This window comes from Drosophila innubila (genome assembly GCF_004354385.1).
Source record: "Drosophila innubila isolate TH190305 chromosome 3L unlocalized genomic scaffold, UK_Dinn_1.0 0_D_3L, whole genome shotgun sequence".
Classification (NCBI taxonomy): domain Eukaryota; kingdom Metazoa; phylum Arthropoda; class Insecta; order Diptera; family Drosophilidae; genus Drosophila; species Drosophila innubila.
Window position 1 is genome coordinate 5,080,760 of NW_022995376.1, and position 23,124 is coordinate 5,103,883.

The 23,124-nt window shown below is 39.7% G+C and overlaps 8 protein-coding genes across 9 annotated transcripts; 5 read left to right on the forward strand and 3 right to left on the reverse strand.

Annotated features, from left to right (window-relative positions):
• Positions 1–121: 121 nt before the first annotated feature.
• Positions 122–2,986, forward strand: LOC117788604. Its single transcript, XM_034627408.1, has 2 exons — positions 122–262; positions 366–2,986. Exon 2 carries the CDS (start codon positions 371–373, stop codon positions 2,801–2,803), a length of 2,433 nt encoding a protein of 810 aa, XP_034483299.1. The 5' UTR covers positions 122–262; positions 366–370; the 3' UTR covers positions 2,804–2,986.
• Positions 2,987–3,553: 567 nt separating this feature from the next.
• LOC117787648 (AF4/FMR2 family member lilli) lies at positions 3,554–7,994 on the reverse strand. The gene is made up of 6 exons (XM_034626225.1): positions 6,837–7,994; positions 6,235–6,776; positions 4,544–5,307; positions 4,268–4,478; positions 3,804–3,953; positions 3,554–3,745 (listed from the first exon to the last, which is right to left on the reverse strand). The coding sequence occupies exons 1-6, from the start codon at positions 7,858–7,860 to the stop codon at positions 3,596–3,598; spliced, it is 2,841 nt and encodes a 946-aa protein (XP_034482116.1). The 5' UTR covers positions 7,861–7,994; the 3' UTR covers positions 3,554–3,595.
• Positions 7,995–8,646: 652 nt separating this feature from the next.
• LOC117789015 (protein ST7 homolog) lies at positions 8,647–10,944 on the forward strand. Its single transcript, XM_034627998.1, has 2 exons — positions 8,647–9,073; positions 9,140–10,944. The coding sequence occupies exons 1-2, from the start codon at positions 8,935–8,937 to the stop codon at positions 10,603–10,605; spliced, it is 1,605 nt and encodes a 534-aa protein (XP_034483889.1). The 5' UTR covers positions 8,647–8,934; the 3' UTR covers positions 10,606–10,944.
• A 367-nt stretch (positions 10,945–11,311) lies between these two features.
• Positions 11,312–15,144, reverse strand: LOC117789014. Its single transcript, XM_034627997.1, has 7 exons — positions 14,911–15,144; positions 14,636–14,823; positions 14,433–14,567; positions 13,824–14,365; positions 13,678–13,767; positions 13,452–13,621; positions 11,312–12,250 (listed from the first exon to the last, which is right to left on the reverse strand). Exons 1-7 carry the CDS (start codon positions 15,039–15,041, stop codon positions 11,380–11,382), a joined length of 2,127 nt encoding a protein of 708 aa, XP_034483888.1. The 5' UTR covers positions 15,042–15,144; the 3' UTR covers positions 11,312–11,379.
• A 112-nt stretch (positions 15,145–15,256) lies between these two features.
• On the forward strand, positions 15,257–19,952 carry LOC117789016 (ninjurin-1). 2 transcript variants are annotated; one of them, XM_034628000.1, is made up of 5 exons: positions 15,257–15,271; positions 16,379–16,469; positions 18,575–18,635; positions 19,137–19,534; positions 19,614–19,952. In XM_034628000.1, exons 2-5 carry the CDS (start codon positions 16,398–16,400, stop codon positions 19,791–19,793), a joined length of 711 nt encoding a protein of 236 aa, XP_034483891.1. In that variant the 5' UTR covers positions 15,257–15,271; positions 16,379–16,397; the 3' UTR covers positions 19,794–19,952. The 2 variants fall into 2 exon arrangements, with proteins under 2 accessions (XP_034483891.1, XP_034483892.1); XM_034628001.1 differs by lacking the exon at positions 15,257–15,271 and having other exon boundaries at positions 16,147–16,469; positions 19,173–19,534.
• Positions 19,953–20,043: 91 nt separating this feature from the next.
• On the forward strand, positions 20,044–20,955 carry LOC117789018 (NADH dehydrogenase [ubiquinone] 1 alpha subcomplex subunit 5). Its single transcript, XM_034628003.1, has 3 exons — positions 20,044–20,188; positions 20,324–20,485; positions 20,682–20,955. Exons 1-3 carry the CDS (start codon positions 20,168–20,170, stop codon positions 20,871–20,873), a joined length of 375 nt encoding a protein of 124 aa, XP_034483894.1. The 5' UTR covers positions 20,044–20,167; the 3' UTR covers positions 20,874–20,955.
• Positions 20,956–21,017: 62 nt separating this feature from the next.
• Positions 21,018–21,687, forward strand: LOC117789019. Its single transcript, XM_034628004.1, has 2 exons — positions 21,018–21,294; positions 21,374–21,687. Exons 1-2 carry the CDS (start codon positions 21,045–21,047, stop codon positions 21,418–21,420), a joined length of 297 nt encoding a protein of 98 aa, XP_034483895.1. The 5' UTR covers positions 21,018–21,044; the 3' UTR covers positions 21,421–21,687.
• Positions 21,624–22,561, reverse strand: LOC117789017 (guanylate kinase). The gene has a single exon (XM_034628002.1). It carries the CDS (start codon positions 22,468–22,470, stop codon positions 21,799–21,801), a length of 672 nt encoding a protein of 223 aa, XP_034483893.1. The 5' UTR covers positions 22,471–22,561; the 3' UTR covers positions 21,624–21,798.
• Positions 22,562–23,124: the final 563 nt, after the last annotated feature.

Genomic DNA, 23,124 nt, shown 5'->3' on the forward strand with positions numbered 1-23,124 from the left:
AATATATTAAATATACAGCTAAATAAATTAGTTAACACGAACAAATATTTTCGATTCGAGTTTCATATTAATAATCGATATCATCAGTTTCGCTTAATTATCGTTGCTCTGTTTCGATACAATATCGTTACCCATCCCCAGCTTGAACGGTGCAACGGAACGTTGATACTTAAATGTTTACTTAAAATTAAAAGAGTGTCTTAAAACTGTAGCTATGTGGATGATGCCAGCAAACAGCAACTGTTTTATCCAACAATTAAAGGTTAGCTTTATAATTCACTTATGCTAAGTGCTGTCGAGGCTGGAGTGTTTGTTTTTTGTTGGGTTGCATATGTTAAATTGGTTTATTGATTTTTCTCGCACAGCTAAAATGCTGCACACGGAATCATTGCCCACACATCAAGGCATTTACACGCCGCTAAGTCAGGCAATGACCGATTCCGAGTCCGATGAGGAGATTGAGATACACAACGCCAGCAAGCATCGACAGCAGCAACACCAATTGCAATTGCAGCAGCAGCAGCAACAATTGCAGCTACAACAGCAGCAACAACAACGTAATCGCAGTCGCATACCACCAAATACATTGGCATTAAAGTCGCCACACACACGTTCCACAGCCACAAGGATTGTGAAGCAGCAACAACAACAACAGCAATCGAAATTGAAATCCGAACACAGCAGCAACAGCAATAACAGCAACAGCAACATCAATAACAGCAACAGCAGTTACACCAACAACATGCAGAATACTTTTCGCTCCGTGATGCTCAGTGATTTGGGCAGCAACACAGCCGGCAATGTTGGTGTGGAGTTCTCCAATTTCAATGGGGAATACGATGTGAATGCGGATAATGTCGCCATTTTGGGCCACAACCTGGAACAGACCAAAATGTTGCCCATGTCAACGAAGCGTCGTTGTTGCTTTATCGCCTCCCTGTTGCTCTGTCTGTTTGCTGTGGTGGGTTTCGTTTGGTTGATACCCTGCGGCAATGCGGATGGCACCGGCGCCTGTCCGGCGCCCGTGGATCGCATCAAGACGCACAACTGGCTGAATAACTATACAAGGATTGAGCTGCGTGGCGGCGTTAATGTGGTTGCTGGTTTGCGCGCCTGGGAGAACAATCTGGTGTTTCTGTATCGCGGCGATGTGTTCTTTCCAGAGTTCCGGGTCAATAATCACAAGCGTAATGGCATCATCTCGTTGATTGGCAATTCGGGCGCGGTGGCCTGGTACGATGAGACGGTGGATGAGCCGGTGGCCATTGATTGCAGCCTGCTGGATGTGGACAACAATGGCAAACCGGACTGTCTGGTCATCGATGAGTATGGCGAACTGGGCGTCATCAATTCCGCCAGCGGTCAGTGGCATTGGCGTTTCATGGAGCACTCCACGCGCAAACTGGATGCCTATGATTTTCCACTTATACTACCCGATCTGGATGGTGATAATGTTTTAGATATCCTGCTCATATCCAGCATATCGCTGGAGCAGCGCACCAAGACATTTGTGCAGCAGCAACAGTTGCCGGGATCAGCGGCAGCAGTACAACTGGAGGCACGCAATGTGCTGCGTCTGTTATCAGGACGCCGTGGAGAACCTATTGGCGATGGCTTTCGGCTGCACGACTGCACACAGTTGTCCCGACTGCAGCTGGAATCCAGCAAGGGTGTCAGCTCCGTCAGCTACAGCTGCTGGCGCAACAATACGGAGCAGCAAGGCTCCAAGACGCTGGCCGAGCTCTATGCGCTGATTACCAACAAGTCGATAGTGGGACAGCGACTGTTGCCCGCCTCCAAGATTGCGCAGCATCGTCGACACGGACAGCGCCGGGATATGGAGGCACAGCGTAATGTCTACTCTCTCAGCGGACGGGAGCTGATTGTGGAGAATCGCGGCAAGTGTCCCGATTGCAATGTGACGCTGGTGTTGACGGAAACCCGTGATGGCCGGAGGATCACCTTGCGCAACTTCACCAATAATGGCATGTATGGCATGGTGCCGGCACAGTGGCACTTTAAGAACACCAAGTCCAAGATGTCCGGCTTTGTGATGAAGTTCTGGAAGTGGCATGGAGCAGCAAGGCAACAAGCTGTGCCGCAAGCCGCGTCGAGCAGCGGCAACAACAGCGTGGACAAAACCAGCAATTATACAAACAGCAGCGGCAGCAGCTCCAACTCCAAGCATCTGAATGCCATCAAGGAGAAGGAGAAGGATAAAGCCAAGGACAAGGACAAGGACAAATCATACTCCAAGTCAGCACAAAAGAAGCAGCAACAACAGCAACAACAGCAACAGCAACAACAACGCTTGAAACGTGATTCATTACTCACACATGAGTTTCCCGCGGAGCGAGAGGAGTTTGATCACTTGGAGCATCTGTTGCCCATACAGAAAAGGGAGACTTTTAATGTGCCCGCCAAGAATCGCAGCAAAGCGAACGCTGGACAGGCACAACTGATGAAAAACTATAAAATGCAAATGATCACAGAGACCGTAATCTTGGTGCTCTTTATTGGCGCCGACACACGCATCGAGAACACCTCGCAGAGCAACATTGTCCAGTTCTGTCGCCAGGATCGCAATGAGATGATTTGCCAGCCGGATTTAATAAACCAGGAGAACTCAATGCTTATCGCCGATCTCGATATGGATGGTTCACAGGAGTTGGTCTCCTACATGTCCACCTTTGTGCCATCCGATGAGGATCCCGAGAACAATTGGAAACTGGTCAGCTATGTGCGTTTGCTGCGTCTTCAATCCGAGTTGCCAGCCTACTACGATCAGGAGAAGCGCAACTAGGAGGAGATTAAGTAAGAGAGAGAGGGGAAGAACCAGGACACAGGAACGTGCATTTAAGCGAACACCAAAATATGTAACACGTACTTAGTAGTAGTTAAATTGCTCTAGTTGCATGTATTACAATTAAAACATTAACAATTACGATTGTATATTATAAAATAAACATCCTTTTCTAGACTCCCATTAAACGGTTTAATAACAATTTCAACTTGAATCTCGAAATGCAAGTAATTACCTAGGAAAACACAAGGAATATAGTTTAGAAAATTGGTCAAATTTCAAAGAGTTTACATTTTCCTTTGGTTTGTCAGAACCAGGGACCATGTTTATAATTTTTTTAATTTTTTATCAATTAACTTATAATTAATTCTTTATCTAAATCAAAATAGAATTAAATAATAATTAAATTTTAATTTATTTTGTTGAAATTAATAATAATACAGATATCTAAATAAAAATTGAAACCTAATTATTTTTATATATATTTATTTTATATTTAGATTAACAAAAAGAGTTAAAATAAATTTATTGCATACAAATAAAAAATCTAATTTTAATTCAGGATACTCCATGCAAAAATAGTATATCTGTGATTTCATAATCTAGCCAGATAAATATTTTCGACTATGGTGTTTTTTTTTAACTCAAAACTCTTATTTTGATCCCTGGTAAAAACAGAAAACAAAAGGAAAATTTTTAAAAACAATTTACAAAATACGAAATTTCGTATTTCTTATTTTATTTACTATCTTTTTGTTAAAAGAATTATCTACCACTGCATGTGGTAGTTCCCTAAATGTTCAGATCGCTCACATAACGCTTGTAGTTGGCCTGAAAGTTGGCTGATGACCATTGTTCTGTTAGAATTTTAAATTCCGCCTCCAGTCGCTGCAGATTCGCCGTATTCGCAGTGTGATTTAGTTTCTTGAGTGCACGATAATGCTGTCAAAATAAAAGAGATTAGAAAAGTGCACAAAGTTAAAGAGATTGGGAAACTCACCTCGGCTGTGTTGCTGGAAATTATTTTGGCAGCTGCGAGAGCTTCGTCGTTCACACTGCGCGCCTTGCAGGACTTGTCAATAAAGCCAATTGGGAACTCCACAAGCTCCGATGTGTGCAAACGCTCGCCAAGCAGAAACAAACGCGTGTGCTAAGCAAAATCAGAATTAAAAGATATTAGAAATACATTTTTTAATTGGTTCCTATTTAGAATGTTGATGTTTATCTACATGATTCCTAGCTTTGGTTTTATAATTTATTTTTCTTATAGTTTTTTAGTTCTGTGTTCCTAATTTTCTTCCTCTAATTTTAGAAATTTCAAATAACTTCTTTATGCATTCGAATTTCCCTAACTTTGTTCTTTCATATTTTTGTTTAAGTCTTGCTGCCTTATTCTTGACTTTCTTAGTATTATTTGTCAAGATTCTCTGCGGGAATCATTCTAATCACAGATTAACCACCTACCACTTGACTGGTGACCTTTGGATGCTTGTGCCAAAGCGCATAGCCCTCTGGCAGTTGGCCCAGTTTGGCATAGCTGGCCTCAAAGCTGCAATCCTCAGCAGCCACCACATAGTCGAGCAGTGGCAATTGCATAACGCCCAGATTCATAAGGTTTCCCACAATGCCAGCCACCAGAGGCTTGGGGAATGTAAACAACGTGCGCAGATATGTTCTAAAATACAGAGAAAGATTACATTTAATATATATATAAAAACTGTCACTTCAACTGGAACCTACTTCAGTACTAAAGAGAATTGACTGGCGCTAGATTTGCGTTTCTCCAGCGTAGGTGCAATCAGTTCTTGGCAATCGATGCCCTCACAGAATTGTGATCCCTGCACGCTTAACAGCACCGTGTTGCAGTCGTTGCTCTTGGCCAGCTTATTCAACATTTCTGTGAGCTTCTGCAGCAGCTGCAGTTTGTACGTGTGTCCCATTTTCGATAGTTGTGTGTTGATGATCAGCTGGGACACCTTCTCCAGCTTATGCAGCGTAACCAGCTCTGTTTTTGCCACCGCTGTCGTGGCAACTCGTGACTCCTTTTGTTGCTGCTGTGCACCACCATGTTTCAGATCATTGGCTAGAGTTTGCTGTGTAGCTCCGTCGCTTCTTTGGTTCGCTTTTGTCTCTGGCTTCAAGAACTTGAATGACGGATCATTGGCGGGCACATCGGAGGCATCGTCCGATAGATTGGCAACTGCAGCCGGCTTCGTGTCCAGCGAGAGGCGACTAACGGACGCGTTGCTCGAGTAGGAGCTGTTGGAACGACGACGCATTATCATCGACTCCTCGCTGGCACGTTGTTTGTACACATAGTCCCAGGAATCCGCTGCCTGCGATTTCTTTGCCTTTGTAAACACAGCATCCACGGCAGCATTACTGTTGTTGTTGTTGTTGTTGATGGCCGGAGTTGCTGCTCGCTTGTTGCCTTTCGGTGGACTTTCCTTTCTCGGAGTTGGTTGCAACACATCAGCGGCAATTGTTGCTGGTTTCTGTAGTTGCTGAAAACAGAAAAATAATTATGTTTAATGAAAATTCAAAAGATTTCAAATAACTACAAAAGTAAGCCAAACAAAAATAAGGATTTAATTTTAGAAAATAAAATATAGAATAATTTAGATCAAGTATAGCACAAAAATTGGGAAAAATCTATTTTTGTATAATTTTCTGTTTAATAGTTTTTTTTTGTATCAAATTAGAACCCCCAATCTTGGGTGTTTTTATTAAAATAATTTCGTATGGAAATATTTCTAGTTACATGTTCCCTTATTTTTATTTTCTAACTAAAAGTTTTATAGTTTACCTAATTGTTCACCCAATTTTTTTTTCTAATCCTGATTTCGCTTTTTTATTTCCTAACTTTACGTTTTCTTGTTAGCGTTCCTTATCTTCTATCTAATATTTATAGATTTTGGGTGTTTTTATTAAAATAATTTCGTATGGAAATATTTCTAGTTACATGTTCCCTTATTTTTTTTTCTAACTAAAAGTTTTATAGTTTTCCTAATTTTTCACCCAATTTTTTTTTTCTAATCCTGATTTCCCTATTTTTATTTCCTAACTTTACGTTCTCTTATTTGCGTTTCTTATCTTCTATCCTATATTTATAGATTTTGGGTGTTTTTTATTAAATAATTTCGATTTCAAATTTTTCTAATTACATGTTCCTTTATTTTTATTTTCTTACTACAAGTTTTATAGTTTTCCTAATTTTTTCTCCCAATTTTTGATATTTTTAATAAACAATTTTTCGAATTTTTGCCAGATTAACTTTTTTCCTAATCTTTTTCTCAACTTCATTTTTTCCAATCCTGATTCCCTATTTTTATTTCCTAACTTTACGTTTTCTTATTTGCATTTCTAAACTTTTATCTCATATTTATAGATTTTTAATATAAATCTTTTGAATTACGGATTCCTTCGCTTACCCGTCCTGTAATGGTCAGCGATCGCTTGCGCATTAGCGGCTTATTCTGCAACTGCAGCTCTCCGCCGCTGAGTTCCCGCTGTTCCCGCTCCACGGCCTGCATCATGTTGGCGGCACCTTCATCGCCCATCAAACGATCAATTTCGCTGATTTTTTTCTTCTTGGCTCCATTTGGTACACTCGGTGTCTGGGAACGTCGCTTGGGCGTTGCGGCAGCGTCATTGGCAGCGACGTTGGCAGCGGCATTGGACTCCACAAGTTTGGATGGCGTCGCCGCACGTTTAGCTGCCGCTTTATGCGTCTCCTTGGGCGTCGCTGGACGCGTTCTTTTTGGTGTTTCCACATTGCTGATGTTGGCTTTAGCAGCAGCTGTTGTTGTGGTTGTTGCTGTTGTTGCAGTTGCTGCTGGCGTTGGACTTGCTGTTGTTGTTGTTGGTGTTGTTGTGCCCTTGGCACTGGCATATTGCGCAAATGATTTTTGTGTCTCTGGCACATCGGGATCCCAAATAATCTTGCGTTTAATAACGCGCGTACGCTTGAAGCCTGCATAGATCAATAAGAAATTAAAGTTGTTGTCTATTTATGTTCAATTTCAAGACTTACCCATGGGTTCCGCATTGATACTAACTGGCTCTGCAGCTGGCTTGGAAGTGACAGACTTGTTGAGCAGCTTGACGCTGCCCGTTGCTGGCGAATCTGTTGCTGCTTTGGATTTCTTCTTGTTGGCAGTTGTCGCTATCGCATTGGAATTGGAGTTGCAGGTATTGTCGCTGCCGCTGTCGTACTCATTCCAATCATCGTTGAGTGTGCTGATAATGTCCATAGGTTGCTGCTGTTGTTGTTGTTGCTGTTGCCTGGCTGCTGCTTCCTTGCGTCTCGCTGTTTCTCCTTTAAGATCAGCCATTTGTTTTAGTGCCACGGCGCGTGCTTGCTCCGGCGATAGCTTCAGCTTGCCCTGTGACTTGCTGCCCACTTTGGAACTAGCTGCAGTCTGCAACACTGGACTTGCTGCGCTGGCATTGTCCTCATCATCGATTTCCATGATCTCGTATTGCCCCTCGCCCTCTATGGTCACGCCCACATTGTCCAGCTCGGCCAGCGCCATTTCAATGCTGGATTTCGGCTCCGACTCCAGCTCCTGTTGCTTCTTCTGCTGCTGCTCCTGTTCCTGCTCCTGATCTGTGCCCTTTAAGAGCGCTATCAGATCCACTTCCTCCAATGTAGCTACCGCTTCCGTTTCCTCTTTTGCATGCAACTTATTATCGGGTGTACAACGTTTTGGCAATTCATCCATACTCTGTGCATCGTTTTTCCCATTTCCATTCTCATTGTTGTTGTTGCCGCCCGCTTCGTTTGTCGGTGTCTTCAGTTCCACCTGTTCCGACTGTATATTATGCATTTTGGCAATTTCCTGCTCCAATGAGCTCAACTCATCCAATTTGTCCATTATTGACTTGTCCTTCACTTCTTCTTTCTTCACTTCCTCATGTTTGGATTCTGATGCGCCCGCTTTTTCTGCTTCTTCCTCTTCTTCTTCAGCCGCTACGATGTTTGTTTCGCCTTTCAGCGCTGCTGTCATTTTCTGCTGCTGCTGCGCATCTGATTTTATATTTGCAGCTTCGGCCATGTCAAGAGTGCCTTTCAATTGGCTTTGTTTCTATATAAATTCACAAAGTTTTCAAAATTCCTATGCACAAACACAATAATTTTTTTCATGCACTTGCTGCAACAGCGGCCATTTTATTAGTGATGCGCGTTGAACGATTTGTATATATTCGATAAGTAAATATTTGATATATTGCAGTGAAGTATCTCTACAAATATCGATAGACGTCAGCTGTAGCGGAAACACCATCAATAGCAAAATTTTCAAAAAAAAATTTTAAAAATGATTAGAATACCTATTTTTCTGAAATGTACGTATTTTTTAAGTGAAAAAAGTCAAACCAGATATACAATTTTTACTGGGTGGCAACGACGTGGTACGAGCTGAGGAATAGAGTTGTCATCGTAGTTTAATTGAAGAATTTAGTTCAGTAGTTCATATATTTAATGAACGAACTAGTCTTTCATATGGTTCGTTGTTAGACATGGTTGGAAGTACCATATAAAAAAGAATTTTATTGAGGCTTTAATACTTATACCTGTTATCAAACACTCTACCGATGTTTGCTTAAAGTATGAATTCCCGATTTGTTTAATGAAAACCAGCAATCGATTTTAATATAATCCTAATTTTAATATATTTCTAATATAAATAAATATAATCAACAGTGTGTTCATAGCGAGCTTGTTTGGGATTCGGATCGATGAACGAACTGAACGAACTATATTAAAATTGTTGTCACTGAACTAAATGAACTACAATCAGGGATTTGGTTCGCTCGTTCACTTTAGGGATTAGTTCAATAGAACTTAGTCCGAACGATTCGATACAACTCTAATCTTCAGCAGGATAAACGCTGATAAGAGGGGGGAATTTGTTTATTTTCACAAAAGTTTTAAGCAAATCATAAGCCTAAATAGGCAAAGCATTTAGTGAAAGACGCTCAAAGCGAACGCTTGAAAAAAAAAACCGCTCGGTCGTGGCGGCGACAACAACAACAACAATCGACTCAAACACAAACGCGTAGAGGAAAAATACACAAATTTGGCTGAAAGTGGTGGCAGCAACGGGAAGGGGAACGGAAAAGGGAACAGGATGTGGGACTCGTCAATGTTTCTGAGCACATTGACGCCAAAGTTTTATGTTGCGCTCACAGGCACCTCGAGTCTAATTTCGGGTTTAATTCTCATTTTCGAATGGTGGTATTTTCGCAAATACGGAACTTCATTTATCGGTGAGTTTTCCCCAATTTGAATTTGTGTTAAAATTGTATATAAAACAGTGTACTGTGTGCTTGCAGAACAAGTATCGATCAATCATATTAGTCCCTGGATCAATGGCAGTGATGCACAGTCCGAGAATGGCAGCGGCAGCAGCAGCAGCAGCGGCTCCAGCAGCAGCAGCAACGGCGGTGGGGGAGGCGGAGGAGGCGGGGGTGGTGCAAATGGTGGCAGCAATACGAATGCAACCGGCAGCAGTGGTACACCCGAATGCAAAGTGTGGCGCAATCCATTAAATCTGTTTCGCGGCGCCGAATATCAGCGTTTCTTTTGGGCAACCAGCAAGGAACCGCTCACCTATTACGATATGAATCTGAGTGCCCAGGATCATCAGACGTTCTTCACCTGTGAGGGCGATGCCCGCAAGGAGGAGTATGAAATCATGCAGACGGCGTGGCGTGAACGTAATCCGATGCAGCGCATCAAATCCGCACATAATGCTTTGGAAATCAATGCGGAATGTGCACCCGCTTATATACTACTCGCCGAGGAGGAGGCTATGACCATACTGGAGGCGGAGAAGATACTGAAGACGGCGCTTAAGGTGGCGGAAATCAATTATCGGAAATCCCAGGCCACTCAGCATCAGGGCGCCATTGCGGATGGTGTACACAGGCGGGACACGAATGTGCTGATCTATATTAAGCGTCGTCTGGCCATGTGTGCCCGCAAGCTGGGCAAACTTAAGGAGGCGGCCAAGATGTTTCGTGATCTCACCAAGGAGATACCCTCGATAATGAGTGTGCTGAACATCCATGAGAATCTCATTGAGACGCTACTCGAGATGCAGGCGTATGCCGATTGCCATGCCATACTGGCCAAATACGATGACATCTCGTTGCCCAAATCGGCCACGATTTGTTATACGGCCGCATTGTTAAAGGCACGTGCTGTCGCTGATAAATTCTCGCCGGATATTGCCTCGAAACGTGGCCTAAGTCCGGCCGAGATGAGCGCCGTGGAGGCCATACATCGTGCGGTGGAATTTAATCCGCATGTACCCAAGTATTTGTTGGAAACAAAGCCGCTAATACTGCCGCCAGAGCATATATTGAAACGCGGTGATTCCGAGGCATTGGCCTATGCGTTCTTCCATCTGAAGCACTGGAAGCAGGTGGAGGGCGCCTTGAATCTGCTGCACTGCACCTGGGAGGGCACATTTCGTATGCTGCCGTATCCGCTGGAGCGCGGTCATCTCTTCTATCCATATCCAACGTGCACCGAGTGCGCCGATCGCGAACTCCTGCCGGCCTTTCATGAGGTCTCTGTGTATCCGAAAAAGGAGTTGCCCTTCTTTATATTATTCACGGCAGGATTATGCTCATTCACCGCCCTGTTGGCACTGTTAACGCATCAGTATCCGGAGCCAATGGGTTTGCTGGCACAGACAGTACTTACCTGGATATTGTATCCGATTCAATTGCTCAAGGAGCGCATCGAGGCATTCTGGCCGTGCAATCTGCTCCAGCAATTGTCGCGTGTCTAATCTCGAACTATGGAGTAAATGGAAAATCGCCAACGCACAACAACAACAGCAACACTGCATGCACACCACTACACACACACAATCAGACTTACAGATACAGATACTAAGATACAGATACAGATACACTCACATCAGGATAACCGAAGAAAAAACCAACCCAAGTTACAAAAGAACTCATCACATATACATACTATATATCTATGCATATATATATATGTATCTCTAAATATATATATATATACATATATTTTGGATCTTTGTCTGTGTTTCGTGAAATAATAAAAGAAAAGCAAGTATGAACGATTTGTGGATACCCTGCTTGAATAATACACCTTCAAACAAACAAACTCATTTCGGTTAATTGTTCCTATAGCTATAGCGGCTATATCTGTGCTGTATGCTGCATGTCAAGCAATTGTTTTGATAAAGAAAAAAAAAGAACATATTTTATTTTGATTTTTTACATTATTTATATTTTTTTACTAATTTAAAAAATTGTTTGCAAAATAAAATTGAATATGTGAATTTTTGTCAAAACAATTACTTGACATATTTTGAATTTCGAATATCCCTCCCAGTATCGTAAGTTAATGATTGTGATTATTATTAATTATTACTTTTGTGTTTTTGTATGTGTGTTTTGCTTGGCATATATTCATGTATCTCTCTTAAGTTTTATTATATAGATTTACAAAATATACAAAAATGATCATTTTAATATTTATTTAAAAACTTATTTTGTGTTTATTATTTGTCATGATTTGTGCCCATTGTTTACAACTCGCAGATGCTATAATAACCATTACAGATCTTGCACACTGTGAGCAGATCCGGGAATATATTGGGATTTAGTGACATGAAATAATCTTCGACAGCGTTCAGGATGTTTTGGGTATATTTTTCGATCTGTTCAGCAGTTAACCCACGATAGTTATCCAATATATGAATACCTATTCTGTATAGCACCGATTCAGAGGCTATGTACATTTTTAGCACCGTATTTAGTTGTTCCCAAAACATGGCCATAAAAAGGTTCGTCAAATTGAGTATGTAATTCATCATATCTTCCTTTAAGTTGTCCGCCAATGAGAGCAGCACCGTCTCGAAACTCTCGGCATTTATAATACGCTCGAAAAGGGATTCTCCGTACTTGGAGAGTGCTAATCCGACGCCATTGATTACAAGAGTACTTAGACTCAATGCACGTACACCTTCAGCATAATTGTTGGTAAGCTCCGGCGTATCCAATGTGGTTTTCTCCGTGAATCCAGTCGATCCTGTGAGCAGTCGACCTGTAATGCCTCCTCCCACAGGATTCTTGACACGAGCCGCATTGCCTGGAGCATTAAATGCCTCTGGAATGGGATTTTTCACCTGGCCCAGAATATCGGGTCCGACATTGTGCTGTACGTTGGCACGCAGCTCAGCGGTATTAACGATAACCTGGTCATTCAACGTAACACCCTGTCCATTGGATGCAAACATGGGACGTACACCTTCCTTATTCAGGTTCTTATTGATCTTATAGAGATCGTTGAATGCCTGACGAGAGGGCATCTCGTTCACATTGCGTATTATGTCCATGTTAGCCTGTCTAACGCCTTTAACGCGTGTTGTCTCCTTGACCATCTTATCGAAGATGCGTCTGTAAAAGATCCACATGTTTATAAATGAGGTTTGTTGAGAAATTTCAAGAAATACAAAAGTATTCCATAATAAAGGTGGATTTCGACCAACTAATAATAATGTTAAAATACATCGAAAAAAAAACAAAAAATCTATTTTGCGGAAGCAGTTTTCACAAATTTTTAACTGTCATAAATTAGCCAAAACTGAACCGATTTTCATGCGGAATATCATTTTGATCATTATTTGACCTCTAAATTGATTCTGCATCAAAATTTTAATTATCTAGAAAATTCAATATTTTGGTCATCACTGTCATATTTTTCCATACCTACCCCTTAACATTTTATCAGTAACTTTGAACTCTCATAACTTTGCCAAAACTCAACCGATTTGCATGCGGAATATCATTTTATTCATTATTTGACCTCTTAATTGATTCTGCATCAAAATTTTAATTATCTAGAAAATTCAATATTTTGGTCGTCACTGTCATATTTTTCCATACCTACCCCTTAACATTTTATCAGTAACTTTGAACTCTCATAACTTAGCCAAAACTCAACCGATTTTCATGCGGAATATCATTTTGATCATTATTTGACCTCTAAATTGATTCTGCATCGAAATTTTAATTATTTAAAAATTTCGATAGTTTGGTCATCACTGTCATATTTTTCCATACCTACCCCTTAACACTTTATCAAAAATTTCAAACTCTCATAACTTAGCCAAAACTCAACCGATTTTCATGCGGAATATCATTTTGATCATTATTTGACCTCTAAATTGATTCTGCATCGAAATTATAATTATTTAAAAATTTCGATATTTTGGTCATCACTGTCATATTTTTCCATACCTACCCCTTAACACTTTATCAAAAATTTCAAACTCTCATAACTTAGCCAAAATTCAACCGATTTTCATGCGGAATATCATTTTGATCATTATTTGCACTCTAATATGATTCTGCAACAAAATGTTATTGATGTAAAAATTTAAATTTTTTCGTCCTCGCTGACCATTGTTTCCATACTTTCTTGACACTTTAACATAAACTTCTCATATCTTTATCAAAACTTAAGCGATTTCCTTTCGTAATACTATTTTAATCACTACTTGTATGCTTTTAAACGTTTCTTTAAATGCTTTACACATTTCTACACTAAATGATAATAAATAAAACTAAATGATCAGTTAATAAGGATGCGACTTACCGCTGACGATTGCTTAGAGTATCACGATAGTTGCCAATGCGACTGTTGGAAGTATCATTGATGATTGTCGAGGCCAGCTTGAAATTGGAAACACTGTGTGTGAACAGAAAGAGCGAGGCAGACAATTGTAGAACATCCATTGTGGATATGTCGTCTCCATCGTTGTATTTCTGCAATCGTATTTAACATATTAAACATGTTACTTTTGAGACTAAAAGACTCTTACCAGAAACAAATCGATGACGCTGTTGACAACGCCAGTGCCAGACATCATGATGCAGGAGATGTTCATGCTATTGACGGTCAGTTGGGTGATCTGTCGAGTTGTAGTCTAGTTAGTCAAAGGATTAGGCTTACTGGGCTTAAACTTACGGCACTAACTTCCCGGCCAGCGTTTGTGGCCGCCGTCAATGCGCTGGTGGCACCTGCTGCACCAAGACCCACAGCTCCGGCAATAACGCCGAGCCAATGGCTACGAGCCGTGCGATCGGTGACATTGATCGATTGCTCGTGGGCACTGCGATCTACCAACTGAGCGCCGGAACGTGCCGTTGCATAGCCGGCAGAGGCGAGACCCACAGCACCTGCCACAAGCATCACAGGTGCAGCGATTGTGAAGCCAGCTATTCCGGCAATGCCCAGACCAGCTGCTGCAAATCCACCCACTGCCGAGGTCGTGTCCAGTGCGCCGAGCACTTTCTTCCTGGGCGAACCCGCCGGAGTTTGCCACGATTCCAACAGGACATCGCCCCTAGCTGTTAGATTATAAACGCCTCGACGGGGTGTCACCATTATACCTTCGGGTAGCTCATTCTCCGTCACATAGGAGTCCCAGTTCTGATAAACTCGACCATTCTCATCCACATAAATCATGCAACAATCGGAGCTGTTGTTGCTGCTTCCTTTGCTATCGGCTATAAAGTGTGTAAAAATACGAATGTAATTGAAAACTGATAAGATAAGCGTTATCAGATAACTTACAAATGCAACGACGTGCACGGAAAACTGGATGACAGGACCACGACTGGGAATTCTCCGCCGTATTGTGATTCGTTTCGTTGGTCGCAACCAGCACATAGAAGATCGATGTTAGCGACTGACGATTGGTGTATTTACCTGCAGGATCGCCCAACAATATAAACAATATATAATCTTATGTCTTTGTTCATTAAAAATCAACTCACGTTGCTCCCAAACGCTATTGAATAACGTTTCGCGCATTCTTTCAAATACACCACATTGTTTTTCCCACTTTTCCCTAGCCGCTTGCCTTTTCTTCTCATCATCATCCGGCAAATCGGTTGGTGCGCATGGATTTGGTATAAGTGTCTCGATTTTTGTATTCAATATGCGGGCTTGTTCATCCGATAATCTATATATATATATATATATACATATTATACAATCATATCAACTCAAGTTTCATTGTGTTGTATTTCCAAATGCGCAGTATACTCACAAATCCCATATGATCTCATTACCAAATCCTAGCGACTCGGCAAACGATTGTTGCACCTCGCGAATGCTGCGTGCAACACTTTGTAACGGTACCACAGCATTGTTGTTAGCTTCAGTATTGTTGTTGCTCATCTTAACTGCTGTCCGGTTCAACTACAAATGATATAATGTTCACATTTGACGGGAAAACACACTTTTTATGCCAAATCGCTGAAGATGTGAGTCACGCGATGTCGATAGCAGACCACACAAAGCTGCTTGATCGATAGTGTGCTGTGTTGCACAGCTAATACTTATCGAAGTTGTAGAATCGCAACTAATTGTATCGATAAATTGAATTCCGTTGCGATCGTATTTTACAGGTGCAAATATCATAACTAACTTTTTATTTAAAACATAATTTAAGTTTAAAGTGTAGAAACTGTTGTTTTCTTCTTATAAAAATATGTTTATCTCTTCTGTTGCAAATCTACCGAACTTTATAATTAGTTACAGCTAACAATGTGTTTAAATTGTAGTTCGTTTACAATTTAATACCAAAACTTGCAGTTGCAGTTGATCAAGAAAGTATTTTGACAAAATCAAAAATGTACACAGTTTCTTGCAAAGAATTTATGTATATAGTGCAGAATATATTGTTCATACATACTTACATTTAATTATGGTTCATATTTATACATACAATCTCCAAACCGGTTTTGTGTAGCAGAAGAGCTCTCTTGTTTAATTTATTTTTAGTTTGCCTTTCTTTGATTTTGTGGCGTTGAACTTGGCAATCATTTTGGCAGCCTCAATGTTCCCCATTGATGACTCAGCTTTATTTGTAGCAAACAAAAACCGCACATATTTTCCTGTGACATTTTCCTATTAATTTATTTAAACGAATTTCCAAGAATACGTTACATTTCATTGCAACACGCAAAGCTAATGTTATTAAGGTGCAGAAAAACAATCATTCTACAAATTCAAATGCGTATTTAAGTATGTTATGCGTGTGTGTGTAAATGTTAGCATTTCTAATGAAACTTGCACTTAGTATGCTAAGGAACAACTTTAAGAGAGAGCTTTTAGTCTTAGCATTACACAAACTGTGAAGAGCGGGTGTGAAAGAGCATTACACAAACAAGCAGAGAGAGTGAGAGAGACCGTTTCAACAAACTGGACATTGATTAACCAATGCTAACAGAGAGCGGGAGAGAACGCCTTTTCATCTTGTTCAGAGATCTGGGTTTGGGGGTCTCGGTCTCTGGTGCTCAGTGTCAGTTGTATGGTTAATAGCGTGCGGAGCGGTCGTTAAATCGCACGAGTTTTTGTCTCCCTTTTGGCTTTTTAAAGATATTATCAAGTGTGTTTCCCGAAAAAGATACACACAGACAGCGAATAAGAACAATACAAGCAAAGATCTCACTTATTTAGGTTGTTGTTTTTTTCTTTTAATTCATTAAAATTCTTGGCATTCTCAATTAAAGAGGCTTTTTTAATTGTAAAATGAGCGACTCTAGCCATATTACACTTCAAATGGATAAGCTGGACAATGATAAATCGCTAGCGAACAATCAAGTAAGTTTAATAAGCTTCACATTATCAACAGAATATATACAATCATTTTTACATTCATTTACATACATTAACTCATCCAACTTTAAAGTTACGAAAAACAAAACAGTAAACAAATAAACAAAATACCCTGCCCGCTTTAATAATATGTAAACTATTAGTTCTATAATTTTTATGTAACATTTTATTTAATATATCATTTATTTAGCGTGAATTAAAATTAGTCGAGTTAGCTTAAAAATTAAAACTGTGAAGTATAACGATCAGCAAGAAGTGCACAGCTTGCAGGACACTTGTTTTCAGCAAGCAGTGCGTACAGAGTATCTACACGTCCAGCACTGGTTAACACAAAACTTTTTTTGTTTTTTTGCTAGCTACTAGAACGTCTATCAAATTTTATTATATACACTAGCTTAGCTAGTATAGGTATTAATATGTACATATGCTTGAAAAGATTTAGATGATAATTGCAATGTAAACAGAGGAAAGAGTCGTTTAACTTTGGGAAAGTATCTTTGTCGCAAATATGGTGAAAAAAATCCCATATTAGTCATAGTCTGGATACAGTTATGAGTTCGAATTTTATTGGGGTCTTTTTCTAGATGAAGTCTACGCATGCATAAATACATATATGGATTAATCAGCAAACATGACGGAAACTGTGGTGCATGATAATCGAATATAGTGACGAAAGCAATTTCTAGCCCCAAAATTTCTGATATCCAATTTTGTGACAAAAAAACAAAATTCAGTTTAATCTAAAAATTTTAAATAAAAATATAAATTAATAAAAAAAGGCGAAAATTGGCATTGTGCACTGTGAGCAAAAAGGGTAAGCTTCTTTGTACATAAAAATTACTTTTTGCGCAGTGCCGAATGCCAATTTTCGCTTTTTTTTTTATTAATTTATATTTTTATCTAAAATTTTTAAAATGTTGTGGGTCCCAAAGGGCTACAATTGATTTTGAATTATATGCCCACACTTGGCTGCCCATTTAGACTCTGAATTTTGACTGGAAAGTTATCAAGCCTCAGAATCTACACTCAATAGGGAATATGTAATAGTTTTTAGCATTTTCTGCATTTATTAAAATGCTCAATTCTCAATCAGTACAGATGTTTAATATGAAATGTTTGAATATTCGCCGAAAAATTAAGTATAAAAAAATTAATGGAACCACAATTTGATAAGAGCAACCCATAAAAATACTTATTCTCGATCAAATATACGGGTCAAACTTCTTTCCGATAAGTAAAACCAATGCTCGAAAGTAATTAATGAATAAATTATAAGGAAACGAAAGATATATGTACAATGTTTTCTCAATATTAAGCTTTATCTAGCTTAAGATAATAAACATTTAAAGAATAATGTGCTTAACTGCCCCAGCAATTAAATATTTCAACCCAGTTATGTTTATTTTGTTCTAAGAAAATCAGTTTTCTATGAAAAATATTTGTTTATTTCCATTCAAGTTAAGCGCACTTTGAACTGTTATTTTTAGGAATATATGGTGTTTTAAAAATAAGTGAATATTTAATAATTGTTGTCAATGATCTCAATATGAATATTGAAAAAATACGATTCGATCGATTGTCATTTTATAACTTACTAAAATTTTCAACTTTATTTATCTTTTCAACCAGTTATGGGATTTGGGTGATTGAGGTATCAATCGACGCGTATTTTTAAGTAGAATTTTTAAAAAATATTACAAAAAGGCCCCAACAGCCCCATTAGCTGCAATCATCTAAATTTTTCCCCTCTCACTTACACCCCCGTATCTCATGACCCAGGTTGGTTAGAAAAAGTTTTAGTATGCCATTTTGTAAGTTAGGACTAAACCTTTCGATCGGTATATAACTCGATCTGATCGGACAGTCGCAGCAAACTTCCAACTTAGCTGTATATATAGTTAGTCGCCTTTCGCACCCTTCGTGCTGCTTTCGTCACTAACGCGAACTGCCGTCCGCAGTGATATTATTAGTTTACATTTACTTGCTTTAACTACAATTGCAAACAAGGAAAAGATTTCATGATTGTTATAAAACACGTTTAATTTTAATACTTACCCGATAAAAATTTAATTAATTTGTGGCTTTTACAGGGTATGCACAACGAGGCCATTGATGACATCAACGGACGTAGTGTTCGCATACCGCGAGCAGGTTAGTAAATCTCTCATTAAATCGTTTATTCATTCAATATGTGTGCTTTTATTAAATGTATTTTAACCAACCGCAACCGCTATAAAAAAATCCTACTCCAACTCCAACAATCAATTATGTAAGAATCTTATTCATGTTACAAGGGATCGCAAAGAAGAGTTATGAAATATCAAACAAATCAATCAAATACAACTTTTATTTCTCGATCAAAACATTAAAAGATTATACAATTAATTATTAAACTTAAATTTGTATATACAAATCTTATTTTCAACATTTTAAAAGTGGAAATTCAAATATTATTTCAAACAATTTTAAATAAACATTGATAATCAAAACATTTTTTAAATTAAATAATAGAAATTAAAAATTATTTTCTATAGTAATTTTTAAAATTCTTTTGTAATTATTTAAATTTTTTAAGAAATCATAATCCTTACGATCCCTGTTTAATAGTTTAGTATTGATAATTATTTCACAATAATCGGTGTTTTTCTGCAGTTTCCGAAATTGACGATGAATCTGATGATCGTCCAGATAATAATGGCATTAATGCTGGCGTGGATGATGGTCTTTTAGCTGATGGCAGTCGTGGTGGAAGTGCTGAAAGGTCAGGCAGAGGTGAAGGCGACGCCAAAGGTCACATGCCAAATGGTGGACGACGCACCAGTTTCTCTTTGCCCGGATATAGTCCTGGTTTTGTTGACATCGATGGCGTATCGACGCCCATTCCAGACGTGAATGCCTATCAGCATAAGAAGACATTGGCACAGGGTATGATGGACTTGGCGCTGCTGTCGGCGAATGCAAATCAATTGCGTTATGTTCTGGAGACCAATACGCAGCATCCGTACTTTTATCCCAGCTTATTGTTCATTTCACTCAGCATCATATTTCAGGTATGTTACTCATTTGCATTTTACCAAAATTGGTAGTTCAGTTATTTACGATTGTGCTTTGTATTTTGGCTGTAAACAGATTGCAGTCGGCGTTGGACTTATTTGGAACGGCAGATACAATATTAAGAACGAGCAGGAAATCTGTCGTGCGAACAGAATTAATAATTACACAGTCATTGGCATTTTTATTGTAACCGTTGTCAATGTATTATTATCAGCATTCGGCGTTGTGAAACGAGCCCCACAGACAACAACGTAACGTAATGCGTTTAATTTTTCGAATAAATTATACATTACTTATCACAATAACGTTTAGGAAAATACTCACAAATTTACACAAAATTCACTGTTATCATGCTTATGTAATAATTCTATTGTGATAATTGAATAAAAAGCCATCCCCTTGCACTTTGTTAAACAAACTTTATCTGAATTGGGCGGGAAAATTTACTTAGAAATATCGTGCTATCGATAAATAATGTTCTACAACACTGGTATCGAAGCAGCAGTGTAGCAGCCCTGTGTGGCTGATTACAAATAGTTTGCCAACCCTGGTTGTTGATCTGAGGCAAAAGTTGCCGTTGATTTTTTGCTATTAATTTACTGAATTTTAACACAACTTTAAAAAATAACATGGCAAAAATATTAAAAGCGGTGAGTATTGGGTTGATTGAAGCAGTGGCTAAGTATCTGCAGACTGCATAAAGCGCACTCCATGCCGTCTGTTATTGTTATGTCATCGACTTTCAATGGAAAAACTTCTTTCATGTCTTCAATTTGTACCCACAGTCTACGGGATTAACCGGTCTGGCCGTGGCCACCAATCCGCACCACACATTGAGCGCCTTGTACGGGAAGATTCTGCGTGCAGTTGCCAAAATGCCACAGGATGCAAGTTATCGCAAAAATACGGAAGTGTTGGTCAAGCAACGAGCTGACGCTGTGGCCAAAGTAAGTGATCCCAGTGCAAGGTGGTATTTACTATAAGGTGACGTTTTCATAACAGCTGAGTTAGCTGGCTTGGCTTTTAGCGAGAGACATGCTGTCAAAATAGCTAGCTTAACAGGGCTGACAACCTCACCTTTTGTAAATACAACTTAATCCTGTTGTAGAGCATAATCTGTTATTATACATTTATCTGTTACAGAACAAGGATATATTTGCTTTGGAGAAGGCCGTGGGCTGCGGACAGGTGGAGGAGCTCATTGTGCAGGCGGAAAATGAATTAATACTGGCGCGCAAGATGCTCGGCTGGAAGCCGTGGGAGAAGCTGGTGCAACCTGTGCCTACCAAGCAATGGGATTGGCCACCAGCGCAAATTCTGGAGCCTAAAGTCTAAACACATCTCTAGTTTTGTTATTCTCCCCCTTCGGTTCACATTGACTTGTTGACAGCAAAATAAAAAAGCAAAGGCCAAAAAACCCAGCTTGCGATTGTTTTTAGAGATAAGCGAAAGATTCAAATGAGCAGAATCGTGTCATTAAGTTCTATACATCAGTATATATTCGTCATGCGAACGCTACACATCTTGTTAATATTGGCTCTGCTGATCTTGGGCATTAGTGGTGCTCCTGCTCCCGCTCCCGAGAGAAATCGACGTCAGATTGATCTGACACTATCGGCGGATCACAATGACAAGGATAAAGAGACGGAGCTGGCACTGGAGGCCATTGCGGGCTTGTGGAGCAGCACCGATAACAGAACCAAGATTGATGGCTCCGCGAGAGTTGTGCATCGTGCATCGAGTGGAATGCAAACGGGTAACACAAGCTACCAAGCACGCGTTCATCTACATCATGATTATAAAACGAATCCGTATCAATCATAATCCGTATCAAGGTTCGGAACAGGATTGGCGTCTGGGCGTGCGTATCGTGTTCACCTAAAGGACTACAATTTAATTAAACTTAATTCAATAATTGCGTGATGTGCTGATGTCAAGGAATATGTCAACAAAAACTCGTTAATAATTGTAAGCATGCTAAAATAATAAAAGATAGCGACAACTCGTGCTTCTGTCATACTGTTATACTTCTGCTGTTGTCGCTACCTCTTATTATTGTATCATGATTGTGATAGCATTTTGACCTTTTTGTCGTCGTCTCTCTTTATTTAACAGACTTTATGCTTAAATAAATACAACAAATTCACAAATACAACAAGGAATCAAACATTGCCAATAAATAAGTATAAATGCCATTGTTTAAGTAATATCATTGCACCCCTTCCATTGTTCCCTCTCAGCTGGACAATTGGTCAGTTACTTAATTGAAATGCACTCCTTGCTCCTCCTGCTTCTTCAGCTCCTCCACGACAAAGTCACGGAATTCTTTGTACGCCACATCGATATCGACATTGTTAATGATTTTATGAAAATTGCCAGCTGTCAAACCATAGGCAATTTCCACTTCGGCAGCATTTAGACGTTTCCGTAGTGTTTCCTCCGTTTCCGTATTCCGTTTACGTAGTCGTCGCTCCAGTTCATCGATGGTTGGTGGATTATTAAAGATAAGTATGGGATTGAGATCGGTTTTCTTGATCTGCTCGACACCCTTCTGCTCAATGTCCAGTATGCAGACACGCCCCTGACTCTGTATAGCACGTACCGCCTCCTTGCTAGTGCCGTACAGATTCCCCGTAAATTCGGCCGTTTCAATGAACTCATCATTGGCTATTGCCTGCTCCATATCCGGCCGACTCACAAAATTATAGTGTACACCATCCTGTTCACCCTCACGTGGACGACGTGTCGTGTGCGACACACTAAAGCCAAATTTGTCCGGGAATTCGGCGAACAAACGCTTGAGCAATGTGCTCTTGCCGGAGCCCGAGGGACCGCAGAGCACGAGGGGCCGGGGGCCATTATTAATAGCTTGCGACATCGCGTTACTGCTAGCGCTGAATGCGCGGTTGACAATGAACAGAAAGCTTATCATGTTGTTGGCTAAAAGCTAGCTCTCTTTTGGCTAAATTAACCCGTCGATGGGAAGCACTACAAAATATTAACCTTGTGCAAAAGTTCTACTCTAACCACTGTTGCCAACTTAGCTATTTTATTGCTAGCTTTGTGTATTTTCAGAGCTCGTTTGGCAGAACAATTTCAAAACAGCTATCGTTCCCCCTAACAGCTTGGCAGCACTTGTGTGGAAACACTGTTTTGGCCCAAAGGTTGCCACCCTGCAAACGACGATACTCCTCATAACCAATTTGCTCCTCACTTAACATCTGCAAACGCGCGCTGTTTTAATTTTTTTTTTTTTTTTTGATCAATAATTTTCCGAGAGAACGGTGCCAAAAACAAATATTCCATCATCAAAACGAAGAAAAATTCAAAATAGGTATTACTTAAAGACGCTACTATTAGTAACATTTTACTGACTTACCGTCTTCCTTACTTAGACTTTTCCTCCGACCGATTGGCAAAACTTTTCACATTTGAAAAAAAAAAAAACTGAAGCCTGCTAGATAAGAACAATTCTGTATCTGAGCTTATTATTTTAAGATTGTATCAGGTTTCTAAGATTGCACTTCAAGTGCCATTTAAGAACATTTGAAACACTTGTTTGATAAGAACTGATACAGATATCAGA

What these genes read in the sequence shown, in the direction of transcription:
- LOC117788604 (XM_034627408.1), top strand. Translation starts at nt 371, where the DNA reads ATGCTGCACACGGAATCATTGCCCACACATCAAGGCATTTACACGCCG.
- LOC117787648 (XM_034626225.1), bottom strand. Translation starts at nt 7,860, where the DNA reads ATGGCCGAAGCTGCAAATATAAAATCAGATGCGCAGCAGCAGCAGAAA. An exon ending in CGCTGACCATTACAGGACGG is followed by an intron (nt 5,308 to 6,234) that starts GTAAGCGAAGGA and finishes TTCTGTTTTCAG; the next exon opens with CAACTACAGAAACCAGCAAC. An exon ending in CAAAGGTCACCAGTCAAGTG is followed by an intron (nt 3,954 to 4,267) that starts GTAGGTGGTTAA and finishes GATTTTGCTTAG; the next exon opens with CACACGCGTTTGTTTCTGCT.
- LOC117789015 (XM_034627998.1), top strand. Translation starts at nt 8,935, where the DNA reads ATGTGGGACTCGTCAATGTTTCTGAGCACATTGACGCCAAAGTTTTAT. An exon ending in ATACGGAACTTCATTTATCG is followed by an intron (nt 9,074 to 9,139) that starts GTGAGTTTTCCC and finishes GTGTGCTTGCAG; the next exon opens with AACAAGTATCGATCAATCAT.
- LOC117789014 (XM_034627997.1), bottom strand. Translation starts at nt 15,041, where the DNA reads ATGAGCAACAACAATACTGAAGCTAACAACAATGCTGTGGTACCGTTA. An exon ending in AATGAGATCATATGGGATTT is followed by an intron (nt 14,824 to 14,910) that starts GTGAGTATACTG and finishes ATATATATATAG; the next exon opens with ATTATCGGATGAACAAGCCC. An exon ending in ACTCTAAGCAATCGTCAGCG is followed by an intron (nt 12,251 to 13,451) that starts GTAAGTCGCATC and finishes GATCTTTTACAG; the next exon opens with ACGCATCTTCGATAAGATGG.
- LOC117789016 (XM_034628000.1), top strand. Translation starts at nt 16,398, where the DNA reads ATGAGCGACTCTAGCCATATTACACTTCAAATGGATAAGCTGGACAAT. An exon ending in TGTTCGCATACCGCGAGCAG is followed by an intron (nt 18,636 to 19,136) that starts GTTAGTAAATCT and finishes GTTTTTCTGCAG; the next exon opens with TTTCCGAAATTGACGATGAA. An exon ending in CACTCAGCATCATATTTCAG is followed by an intron (nt 19,535 to 19,613) that starts GTATGTTACTCA and finishes GGCTGTAAACAG; the next exon opens with ATTGCAGTCGGCGTTGGACT.
- LOC117789018 (XM_034628003.1), top strand. Translation starts at nt 20,168, where the DNA reads ATGGCAAAAATATTAAAAGCG. An exon ending in TGGCAAAAATATTAAAAGCG is followed by an intron (nt 20,189 to 20,323) that starts GTGAGTATTGGG and finishes TTGTACCCACAG; the next exon opens with TCTACGGGATTAACCGGTCT. An exon ending in GAGCTGACGCTGTGGCCAAA is followed by an intron (nt 20,486 to 20,681) that starts GTAAGTGATCCC and finishes TATCTGTTACAG; the next exon opens with AACAAGGATATATTTGCTTT.
- LOC117789019 (XM_034628004.1), top strand. Translation starts at nt 21,045, where the DNA reads ATGCGAACGCTACACATCTTGTTAATATTGGCTCTGCTGATCTTGGGC. An exon ending in ATCGAGTGGAATGCAAACGG is followed by an intron (nt 21,295 to 21,373) that starts GTAACACAAGCT and finishes ATCCGTATCAAG; the next exon opens with GTTCGGAACAGGATTGGCGT.
- LOC117789017 (XM_034628002.1), bottom strand. Translation starts at nt 22,470, where the DNA reads ATGATAAGCTTTCTGTTCATTGTCAACCGCGCATTCAGCGCTAGCAGT.